This window comes from Rhincodon typus, chromosome 2, assembly GCF_021869965.1.
Source record: "Rhincodon typus isolate 14 chromosome 2, sRhiTyp1.1, whole genome shotgun sequence".
Classification (NCBI taxonomy): Eukaryota; Metazoa; Chordata; class Chondrichthyes; order Orectolobiformes; family Rhincodontidae; genus Rhincodon; species Rhincodon typus.
Genome location: NC_063333.1, coordinates 111,677,799 through 111,690,113, shown reverse-complemented (window position 1 = coordinate 111,690,113; position 12,315 = coordinate 111,677,799). Strand labels below are relative to the sequence as shown.

General features: G+C 40.2%; 2 protein-coding genes across 2 annotated transcripts in view; both read right to left on the bottom strand.

Annotated features, from left to right (window-relative positions):
* Positions 1-12,315, bottom strand: part of LOC109927112 (glial cells missing transcription factor 2) — a 1,179,481-nt gene that overhangs the window by 705,323 nt on the left and 461,843 nt on the right. The window lies entirely within an intron of this gene.
* Positions 1-12,315, bottom strand: part of LOC125486561 (serine/threonine-protein kinase MAK-like) — a 221,916-nt gene that overhangs the window by 53,301 nt on the left and 156,300 nt on the right. The window contains 2 exon segments of the mRNA XM_048614462.1: positions 501-642; positions 6,131-6,316. Coding sequence (XP_048470419.1) covers positions 501-642; positions 6,131-6,316 — 328 coding nt within the window.

Genomic DNA, 12,315 nt, shown 5'->3' with positions numbered 1-12,315 from the left:
CATATGAAACACTTCTGGTTCAAAATTAATTCTAGTGTTCTCGCTGCCTGTTTGAAATGGTCTGAGGCTCCTTGGGTTGGAAAAAACAGATGCTGCATGGTTAAATCTCTAGGCTGATATTATAGCAAAAATGAAACTTAAGCGGTTTTCTTCAAATTTCTCGTCTGCCTCCCATTCCTCGTGCTAAGGTACTGTTTTACATATACATCCCTCTGGTACTTTATCAAGTGATCACATTTTTGGTAACGTCAAGTGGCAACAATGATATAAGGCAAAATTTCAAACTGATCTTGTCCTCACTCATTGCCTCCCTTCCAATAACCAATTGGAATCAGGATTCGTTTGGATGCCTGATGAAATGTTGAGGCCAATGAGAGTAATACTCTTAACTTTACATAAATTAGAGACCAAATCAGGAACATTTCAGGCCTGTATATTTTGGTGACCACAATATGTGGTAAATGAACCATACCAAAATTGTGATCTTCATCTCTACTTACCTGGAAGGTATCTTGACTGCCTCAAACAGTGTTGCCGAGCTGAAGATGTAGAAAGTCCAGAATCCAGTCTCATTATGGTGGTATTTGGAACTGTTTTGTTTCCTCTGATGTTACGGTTTTGTTGCTTGTGCTCAGCCATCCTATAAACATAATAATAGAATCATAAAATCTCAACAGTGCAAATGATGTTGCAACTAGTCAGTTGACATTGCATGTGAAAATGATTCAAGTTAGAGTGATATAGATCTACATCACATAAAAAAGGCCCTTTGTCCCATGGACTCTGCGCCAGTCAAAAACAGCCACCTAACTAACTTAATTTTCCTACACTTGGTCCATAGCCTTGTGCTTTGGCATTACAAATGCACATCTAAAAACCTCTTCAATGTTTTAAGGGTTTCTGCTTCCACCACCTTACAGGCAGTGAGTTTCAGATTCTCACCATCCTCTGGATGAAAACATTTTTTCAGGAAAAGTTTTACAGAATAATAAATACAGTACATAAATGTATCTTTCTATAATTGGCTTATTTATTGGACTAATATACAGAAATACGTATTATTCTACTCAGACAAGCTTTAATTTGCCAAATCAATGCCAAAATGATCTGTGTTGGGTAACAGCTCATCCATTTTGTTTTATTGGTCAAAAAAAAAAGTCAAAAAGAAGAAGTATTACAACAAGAGAGGGCAGCACTGTGGCTCAGTGGTTAGCACTGCTGCCTCACAGTACAAGGGACCCGGGTTCAATTCCACCCTCGGGCAACTGTCTGTGTGGAGTTTACATGTTCTCCCCGTGTCTGCGTGGGTTTCCTCCCACAGTCCAAAGATGTGCAGGATAGGTGGACTGGCCATGCTAAATTGCCCGTAGTGTTCAGGGATGTGTAGATTAGGGGGATGGGTCTGGGTGGGATCCTCTGAGGGTCGGTGTGGACTTGTTGGGCCGAAGGGCCTGTTTCCACACTGTAGGGATTCTCTGAAATTTTCCACATTTTGGTAAATAAATGCATGAAGTTGATTTTATTCAGCCACTTATATCATTATAAATTAATTTTACACAGAAATCATCTTTAAGGTTGGAATCTCTTCAATATGTTCTAATTGACCAGTACTAGGGGAGAGACACATATTCGCACATCTATGTGCAATTTCTTGAATAGAAAAAAATTCAGAAGGATCTAAACTAATGATAAAACAAAACTGACCCGGAAGGAGTAAAAATAGGAGAGTACAAAAGCTCAAAACCATTGATACCTTGGAAGAATTTAAGTATAAAGGATGTGAAATGATTAAATTTTTCTCAGATCTCTAGAGGGGTTGCAGAAATTAGCATTTAGTATTCCAGACAAGGCGGCTTTGGGAATTCAGCAATTCAAACAGTAACAACATGTAATAATACAAAATCTACACAATAATAAGATACTTCAAGTTACTGCATAGGTAAATAAATGTCAAACAGTTAAGGAGAAGAAGTTTTGTGGGGAAAATAATTGAAAGTCTTGCACCATTCACAAATTCAAGACATCCTGAACCATTGAATACCCAATGAATCATAGAAGCATAGAATAGTCACAGAATGAAACAAGACCATTCAGCCTCTTGCATCCATGCTGGCTTTCTACAAAAGCACCTCAGCTAGCCTCACTTGCATACCTTTTCTTGATAGCCTTCACAGACAAGTATCCAAATCTCTTGGAAACCTTGATTGAATATCCCTCCACTACGCTGTCAAATAATGCACATCAGATCCCAATGATTTGCTATGTGTAAAAAAAAGCTCTCTTTGTGTCACTTCTTGTTGTTTTGCTATTCATCCTAAATCCATATGGTCTGGTTCTTGACACTTCCATCAATGAGAATAGTTTCTCCGTTTCTACTTTGTTCAGATGCTTTACGGTTTTAAACGTTTCCATTGAATCTCATCTCAACCTTACATTCTCCAAATTAAACAATGTTACCATTCTGTCCATGTAATTGAAGTCCCTCATTCTTGGAATATTTTCTTAAATCTTTTCTGCACCATTTCTAATGCCATTATATCCTTCCTAAAATGAGCTGCCCAGAATTGATCTCAATATTCCAGTTGAAGCTGAACTAATATTTTGTTAGTGTTCATTGTAAATTCCTTGTTTTTGTACTCTGTTCCTCAATGAATGAAGTCTAGCATCTTTTTTACAGTAATTCTGTATTTGTCAACCAATCTTTCCACCTTCAAAATTATGTGCACATATAACCCCAGGACCATCTGATCCTGCACATTTTTTTAAATCAAAGAACAAAGAAAATTACAGCACAGGAACAGGCCCTATGGCCCTCCAAGCCTGCACCAACATGCTGCCCGTCACAACTAAAACCCCCTACCCTTGCAGGGACCATATCCGTCTGTTTCCATCCTATTCATGTATTTGTCAAGACATCCTTTAAATGTCACTATAGTATCTGCTTCCACTACCTCCCCTAACAGCAAGTTCCAGGCACCCACCACCCTCTGTGTAAAAAACTTGCCTCGTACATCACCTTTAAACCTTGTCGCTCGCACCTTAAACCTATGGCCCCTGGTAACTGACTCTTCCACTCTAGGAAAAAGCTTCTAACTGTCCACTGCCTTTCCTAACTGCCCTTCACAATTTTGTAGAACTCTATCAGGTCACCCCTCAACCTCCGTCATTCCAGAGAGAACAACCCAAGTTTCACCAACCTCTCCTCATGGCTAATGCCCTCCACACCAGGCAACATCCTGGTAAATTTTTCAGAAATTGAAGAAGGGTCCCAACCCAAAATGTCAGCTTTCCTGCTCCTCTAATGCTGCCTGGCCTGCTGTGCTCCTCGAGCTCCACACTGTGTTATTTGTAAATCTTTTCTGTACCCTCTCCAAAGCCACCACATCCTTCTGGTAGAGTGGCAATCAGAATTGAACACAAATGCGGCCTAACTAAGGTTCTATAAAGCTGCAAGATTACTTGCCAATTTTTAAATTCAATGCCCCAGACGATGAAGGCAAGCATGCCATATGTCTTGTTGACTACCTTCTCCACCTGCGTTGCCACTTTCAGTGACCTGTGTACCTGTACACCCAGATCCTTCTGCCTACCAGCACTCATAAGGGTTCTGCCATTTACGATATATTTTCCATCTGGATTAGACCTTCCGAAATGTATTACCTCACATTTTTCCAGACTAAACTCCATCTACCATCTCACTGCCCAAGTCACCAACTAATCTACATCTAGCTGTATCCTTTGACGGTCCTCATCGCTATCCGCAATTCCACCAACCTTTTTGTTTTTGGCAAGCTTACTAATCAGACCAGTTACATTTTCCTCTAAATCATTTGTATGTATTACAAACAGCAAAGTCCCAACACTGATCCCTGAGGAATACCACAAGTCATAGCCCTCCATTCAGAAATGCACCCTTCCACTGCTACCCTCTGTCTTCTACGACCGAGCCAGTTTTTTAATCCATCTTGCAAGCTCACCTCTGACCCCATGTGACTTTACCTTCTGTATCAGCCTGTCATGAGGGACCTTGTCAAAGGCTTTACTGAAGTCCATGTAGACAACATCCACTGCTCAACCCTCATTGATCATCTTCGTCACTTCCTCAAAAAACTCAACCAAGCTAGTGAGACACAACCTCCCTTTCACAAAACCATATTGTCTCTCACTAATACGCCCACTGATTTCCAAGTGGGAGTAAATCCTGTCTCAAAGAATCCTCTACAATAATTTCGCTACCACTGACGTAAGGCTCACTGGCCTGTAATTAGCTGTATTATCCTTACCACGCTTCTTAAACAAAGGAACAACACTGGCTATTCTCCAGTCCTCTGGGACCTTCCCTGTAGCCAGTGAGGGTACAAAGATTTCCCTCAAGGCCCCAGCTATTTCCTCCTTGACTCTCTCAGTATTCTGGGATATATCCCATCAGGCCCTGGGGATTTGTCTACCTTAATGTTTTTCAAGGCCCCCAATACCTCCTCCCTTTTGATCTCAACATGACCCAAACTATCTACCCACAATCCTTTATTTTATATTGCTTGTGTGTGCTCATCCTACCAGAATGCATCACTTCAGGTTTCTCTGCATGAAATTTTATCTGCTTGATGTTTTGCCCAATCCTTTTGCCTGCCAATGTGATCCTAAGGTATATCTTGAGGTATATCACTAACCTCTTTGTGAGACTCACCAGTAAAGTGGAAAGTGAGTGGGAACTTAGTATTTGTTGTGAGTAACGATTTAAAGGGGGGCACCATGTTTCAATCAAAGTCATGAACAACTAAAGCAATGTCTGCAAAACAGCTAAAGTGATGTCACAGCTAGTGAAGGAGGCAATTAGTCAATGTTTCTCATTAATAGCTAGAGTGCACGTTTTGTGGTAGATGGAAAAATCCTCACAATTCTCGTCTCTTCTGGATAACTACATCCCTGCAGAAAGTATTGTCAGTTGGAACAGCTGAAACTACAGTTGTCAGAGCTTGACATATGCTGAAGCTACTGCAGTGCATCCTTGTACAAAGATGAGGACATCTGATTTTTCACTATATTGGTGAGTCAAATAACGAAAGAACCAATCTGTTTTAACTATGCATAATTAATTATAGAATACTTAACATTCTCATTATGTCAGTCTGCATGAGTAGATATTCCTATTAATTCCTATAAAGAACTTTGTGAGCAAAATAAAACAAAATTCATATTGGGAACATTAGCGCTCAAATGCTAATCAATTCAATAGTATCCAAGCTTCAGATTATAACCTGAATTATATAATTTAAATGTTCATTTAATTTAGTGGTATTCCAGAAGACTTGATGTTGAATGTTTTGCTGTTTGTTGTATATATTCATAATTTGGACTCAAAAGTGGAAATATGATTTGGAAATTTGCAGATGATACGAAGATCAGCCAGTCCTTGAAGGAAGCAGAATAGATAGACAAGATAGTAAAGAAAGCACATGGAATGCTTTCTTCTATTGGATGTGAATTAGATTTTCATTAGAAAAGTAGGGAGGTAATGCTGAAATTATATAAATGTGATTAAGCCCAGTTCTGGTCACTGCATTACAGGAAGGGAGTTTTCCTTAGACGGGACAATGCTGGCAAGTGACTCAATTGACGTTTGCAAAATTATGAGGGGCCTAGGTACAATAGACTGGAAAGACCGGATGCCCTAGCAGCAAGGTAAATTATCAGAGGGCATAGGTTTAAAGTGATTGGTAGAACTATTAGAGGGGTCGTAAGAAAAGTTTGTTTCACACAGAAGGTGGTGGGTTTCTGTAATTCATTGCCTAGTTAGGAGGTGGAGGCAGAAAGCCCCACCAGAATGGGTGGCTTTTTTTTGTCTCTCAGCTGATAAAAACATGGACTTAAGTGGCCTTGTTCTGCGTTGTAACTTTAGTATTGTTCTAGTGAATATGTAGATGCTTGTCTTCAGATCCAAAATTTGTCCCTTCTTCAGAATGATGCACTCCTTAAATTTTTGACAGCATGACATGCAGCGTTATTGCTATTTCTATACATCTGCATCCATCATTGCCTTAAAAAAAGTTGCACGAAATGTCCTTATTTTAGAACTTTTCAGAAATATTGCCAATCTCAAAATAAAGACAATATAATAACTGACATATCTTTGAAGAGAATCATTGTTGGATTTTTCTTTTATTGCTATCACACTAGGTTCTTTTGAGTATGGCAGTTCAAAGTCAGAATTTTGAAAATCATCCCAACTGTCCTTAGTGTTCAGTCCAGTTTGACCCCAGCGCCGTCTGCCACTTTTAAAACCTGTGGCGTTATTGTTAGTTCCTGATGTTGGATTCTGCATTTAATTTTTTGTTTAAGAAATAAAAAAAATGTTATCTTTCATACTTATTTGCAAGATGAAAACAAACTACCTTTATATCCTAAAACAAAGAACTGCAGATGCTGGAAATTTGAAACGAAACAGAAATTGCTGCAGAAACTCAACAGATCTAGTAGCATCTGGAGAGAAAGCAGAGGTAAAGTTTTGAGTCCAGTGACTCTTCATTGGAACTGAAAGTGGCAAGGAAAAGGTGGTATGTATACTGAAGGTGGTGGTGATGGTGGTCAGGGGATGGAGTTGGAGAGAGTGTAGACAGATGGAGATGGAGCCTAGAGAGAGAGAATGATTTTAGGCAGGCAAAGAGACCGATAATAGTATGCCAACACCTCTCCCCACCTCCATGGCATCTTCACATGCAGCTGCAGAAGATGCAACACCTGCCCATTTACTTCCACCCTCCTCACTACCCAAGGCTCCAGATATACCTTCCAGATGAATCAGTGTTTTATCTGCACTTCACTCAAGCTAGTCTGTTGTACTCACTGGTCACAATGTGGTCTCCTCTACACTGGGAGATGAAAAGCAGACAAGGTCACTACTTTGTGGAACACCTACCTTCTGCCTGAAAAAATGATCCTGAGCTTCCAATTGCCTGCCACTTCAACTCATCACCATGTTGCTTAGCCAACATTTCTACCTCAGGCCTGTTGCAGTGCTCCAGAGTGAGGCTCAGCGCAAGCTGGAACAACAGCAGCTTATTTTCTGCTTGGGGACCTTGCAGCCTTCAGGACTCAATATTGAGTTGAACAGTTTTAGAATGTGAACACCTTCTTACATGTCCTTTACCTACCTGCACATCCTGGGCATGTCATGACATGGGCTATTTTCAACATAGCCAATACATTTTCTCCTACTTATGGTCCCCATCATCAGATATTTTTTCCTCCCTAGAATACAAACTTTGTCTGCCCGTCATTCTCTCTCTCTCCGGGTTCCATCTCTACCTTTATATCAGCTATTTACTATTTTCAATGCATACCATTGGACACTAAAATTATATATCTTTTCTTGGAGGAATGAAAGAGAATAATGTCTACATATGCCTGGTAGCCTGTAGTCAATATGTCAATGGACTCAAGATCCAAAATAATCAGTACAATGTTCATTGGCATGGAATTAAAACTCATTTCACATAATTCAGGAATCAACTCGACTTGGCAATGGAAAGAATCAATACCAACAATCAATCTCAAAATTTAAGGAAATGCAATATTGGTCAACAAAAATAATGTTGAATGGAACTCTTATCAACTTGCAACCAGAGTTATAGAACTGACTCAAATTGTGGGGATGGAGTTATTACAATAGAAGTGGGCAACTTCCTTCATAAGGAGTGATTTATTCGAATACTAGCAAAAATCAAAATGGCATTCTGTAAGGTCTGCGAGTGGCTTAAAGATAAAATGTTATCAAATATTTTTAAACCATCCCTCAGGACATATAGGCATTTCAGAAAGTTAATGAAGTCCCACTGCAGGCTTAAGTCTAGGCCCATAGTAACTCTCAGCTAGTCTGGGCTCAAGCAAAGAGAAATAAGCTAAGTAATACAGCTACCCTAATCCATGTAACTTGAATTTTCTTTGCGTTACATTTTGTCTACCAACCACGGCCCAATAAAATAATTTTTTTATTATTTATTAATAAGTAATAATATTTTATTATCTTATTCTTTTTATTATGTTTGCTATTCTCTTGACTTTTTATGTTCTGTCTCCAAACTTTCTTTACACTTATTCATTTCCATTCTCAGAGGCCTTCCCATTCTTGGCCATTGACACTCTGTCTCTGTCTGGAGCATACTAGAACTACTCAAAATAATAATTTAAAATGACAAAGGATATAGAACACAGAAACAGGCAAACAAGCAAGCATCCAGCACTTATCCTCCATCTTGCCTTCCTTCCTCATCTCACTATATCAAAATGCCTCAAAAATCCCTTCTTACATTTTTGCTTGTCTAGCCTTCCTTAAATGCACCTTTCTTGTTTACCTCAATCATTCCCTTTCATATGGCGTTCCACATTCTCACGATTCTCACCATTCTCTTGGTAAAGAAGTTTCTTCTGATTTTACCTATTTAGTTCGTGGTTTGTACCTTTCGCAAACAGGTAGGAGCACACACTGGGTTGGATTTTTGTAATGGAGCAGAAAATAGAACTTCTGGTAGGACTGTTTCCAGGTCTCAAACCCATCTCAATCATCATCGTTGTTACTGCGGAACAATCACAAAATTTCCACAATGCCTCAGCAGAGTCAGAGCATTGGAACCCAGGACAGGGTAGCCCTTGATTTTCAAATGTGACTGCGTAAGTTTTGTTAGACACTGTTAAGGAGAAAAGGGAAGTCCTCTTCCTGGAAAGTGTTATCTATACAAATGAAGTAGGCATGAAATTAGATTGCTGCCACAGTCATAGTGTCATAGAGCATAGAAAGAGGTCCCTCAGCCACTATTTCTATGCCAACCAACAAATATCAAATTATACTAATCCCATTTACCTGCACTTGATCCATAGCCTACCATCCCCTGGCATTTTAATTATTCATCCACATGCTTCTTAAATGTTGCAAGAGTATCTGCCTCTACCACCCTCTCAGGCAATGTGTTAATTATGTCTACCATCCTCTGGCTGAAAAAGGCTCTTCCTCAGGTTCCCTCGAAAGCACCAAAAACTTGTGCTCTCTTGTCTTAGACATTGCTGCCACAGGGAAAAGATTCTCAAGATTTACCATATCTATGCCTCTCATAATTTTGTATACCTCAATCAGATCCCCTCACATTCTTCTCTGCTCCAGGGAAAACAAATCTAGCTAATCCAATCCCTTCTCATAAATGAGACTTTCCATCCCAGGCAGCATCCTGGTGAATCTCATCTGCAACATCTCCAGTGGAGTTTTGCCCTTCCAGAAGTGTGGTGACCAGAACTGCACACAATATTCCATCTGTGGCTTAACCAATGCTCTACAAAGATTCAACATGACTTCTCTGGTCCTATATTCTACATCCTGACTCATGAAGACACAATTCCCATATGCTGTCTTCATCATTCCTACTACCTATGACAACATCTTCAGGGATCTATGGACTTGTATACCAAGATTCCTTTGTTCCTCGATACCCCCAAGGAACCTATTATTCATTATGTAAAACCTTCCCTTATTAGACCTTTCAAAATGCAACCTCACACTTATCAGGATTAAATTCCATCTGCCATTGCTCTGTCCAATTTACCAGCTGATCAACATCAAACTGTAGCCTGAGACCATCCTCCTCATTATCAACAGAAGATGTGTGGTCAGAAGAAGTTAGATTCTGCATAGGAAGATTTAATAACTTGTTGTGGCTCATAACCATAGGTGTTGCTGAAGAAGTCTAACCACTGATTCATGCATCTTCTGATGAATTGGAACAGCTGCCATTATCGTTGAAGACAACAGTGTCTTATCTCACTCACTTGCAGGAGAAATAGGAACATAATGCATGAGAGAGGGCCCAAACTAGCGTAAGCAACCCCTGCCTTCAAGTCGTGACACCATGAAGGATTGAGTAATGGGAACTGCCTGTAAGGAAGTTTACACCCAATGTGGATGATTAGAGACAGCAATGTATTCACAAGGGCACTGCATTGCACTCCACTTTGCCCAAGGCTAGCTGACATGATCTCTTGTGTGTCTCACAGGTGTACATATTGAGCCAAGGAGTCCTTCTTCTTCACCTTGACTGAGCCAGAGCCAAAACCAAAAGCAAAATTGTGAAAAAGCGCCATCACACCTCACAAGTCATAGAGTCATACAGCAGGGAAACAGTCCCTGTGGTCCAACCCATCCATGCCGACCAGTTTCTTAAACTAAACTAGTCCCACTTGGGTGCATTTGGCCCATATCTCTCTAAACCTGTCCTATTCATGTACCTATCCAAATATCTTTTAAATGTTGTAACTTTACCTGCATCTACCACTTCCTCTGACAGTTCATTCCATACACAAACCACCCTCTGTGAAAATGTTGCCCTTCAAGTCCCTTTTAAATCTTTCTCCTCTTACCTTAAAAATATGCCCTAGTTTTGAACTCACCCACCCTAGGGAGGAAAAAAAAAGCCTTTGCTGTTTGCTTTATCTATGACCTTCATGATTTTATAAACCTCTGTAAGGTCATCCCTCAACCTCCCACACTCCAGTGAAAAGACATCCCAGTCTATCCTTATAAATCAAGTCCTCCAGTCCCAGCAAAATCCTGGTAAAACTTTTCTGAACCCCCTCTAAATTAATAATATCATTCCTATAACAGGGTGACCAGAACTGCACATCACCAACCTCCTGTGCAACCTGAACATGACGTCCCAACTCCTATACTCAATGTTCTGAGCAACGAAGGCAAGCGCGCTAAATGCCTTCTTACCCACCATGTCTACCTGTGATGAAACTTTCAAAGAACTATGTATCTGCACCCATGGATCTCTCTGTGACTCATGTAACTAAGTCAGCTTCAATGTTCCTCTGGATTCAGTCTACTGTTACAACGTGGAGACAGACAGCCAAATAAAATCATGGTGGCACAGTGGTTAGCATTGCGCCATATAGTGCCAAGGACCCAGATTCCATTCCAGCCTTGTGTGACTGTCTGTGTGAGGTTTACACGTTCTTCCCGCATCTGCATGGGCTTCCTGTGGTTGCTCAGGTATCCTCCCACAATCCAACGATGTGCAGGTTTGGTTGATTGGCTATGCTAAAGTGCCCCATAGTGTCCAGGGATATGCAGGCTAGGTGGATTATCCATGGTAAATGTGGGATTACAGAATGGGATGGGTCTAGGTGAGATGCTGTTTGGAGGGTCAGTGCAGACTCGATGTGCTCAATGGCGTCTATCTGCTCTGTATGGATTCTATGATTCTATGACTTTTTAAACAATTGAATACCACACTGCAGATTTATAATTTAAAGACTTGGGTTCAAGTCCCTTTCATGAACCCATGCTGACCTTAGATTATGATTTTCCAAAAGTTCTGCTATTTCTTCCTTAATAATTGATTTCAATACTTTTGCGATAATAGCTGTCAGGTTAAAGTGGCGTATGGTTACCTACATTTTACCTTCCTCCCTTTTTGAACAGTGATTTCACATTATCAGTTTTCAAATCCTCCGGTATTTCTCTGTAATCCAACAATTTTTGAAAAATTAAAACCCACTATCTCTGTAGATACGTCTTTTAAGATCACAGGATGCAAATCATCAGGGCCAGGGGATTTATCTGCCTTTAGCCCCATTAAGTTGTCTAAAACTACTTCTTTAGTGATGGTGATGGTACTTAATTCCTTTCTGTATTCTTTAATGTCAATGAAACGTTCAAAGAATCTTTCGTTGTAAAGACTGATCCAAAACATCTGTGTAGCTCCTCTGTCATTTCCTTGTTCCCCAAAACTGTCTCCCCAGATTCATTTTCTAAGGGGCCTATGTTTGCTTTGACCTCTCATGTCCTTTTTCTTTATTTGAAAAAGCTCTATTGTAAGTTCTTATATTCCTAGCTAGTTTGGCCTTGTAGTTTATTTTTTCTGACTTTATTATCTTTTTAATTCTCCTTTGCTGGATCCTGAATTTATCCCAGTCTTCAGGGCTATCATTGACTTTACTTTCCTTAAGGCGTTTCCTTTCAACATAATACTCTCCTTAACTTCCTTGGTTAGCTGCAGTTGATTTATCCCTCTCTGACAATCTTTTCTTCTGTTGAGATGCATTTTTGCTGAGAGTCATCAGTGACCTCCTTAAATGTCTGCCACTGCTTGCTTACTGACATTCCTGACAATCTATCTACCCAGAGATAGTAGGAACAGCAGATGCTGGAGAATCCGAGACAACAAGGTGCAGGGCTGGATGAACACAGCAGGCCAAGCAGCATCATAGGAGCAGAGAGGCCGACGTTTCGGGCCTAGACCCTTCATCAGAAAAGGGGGAGGGGAAGGG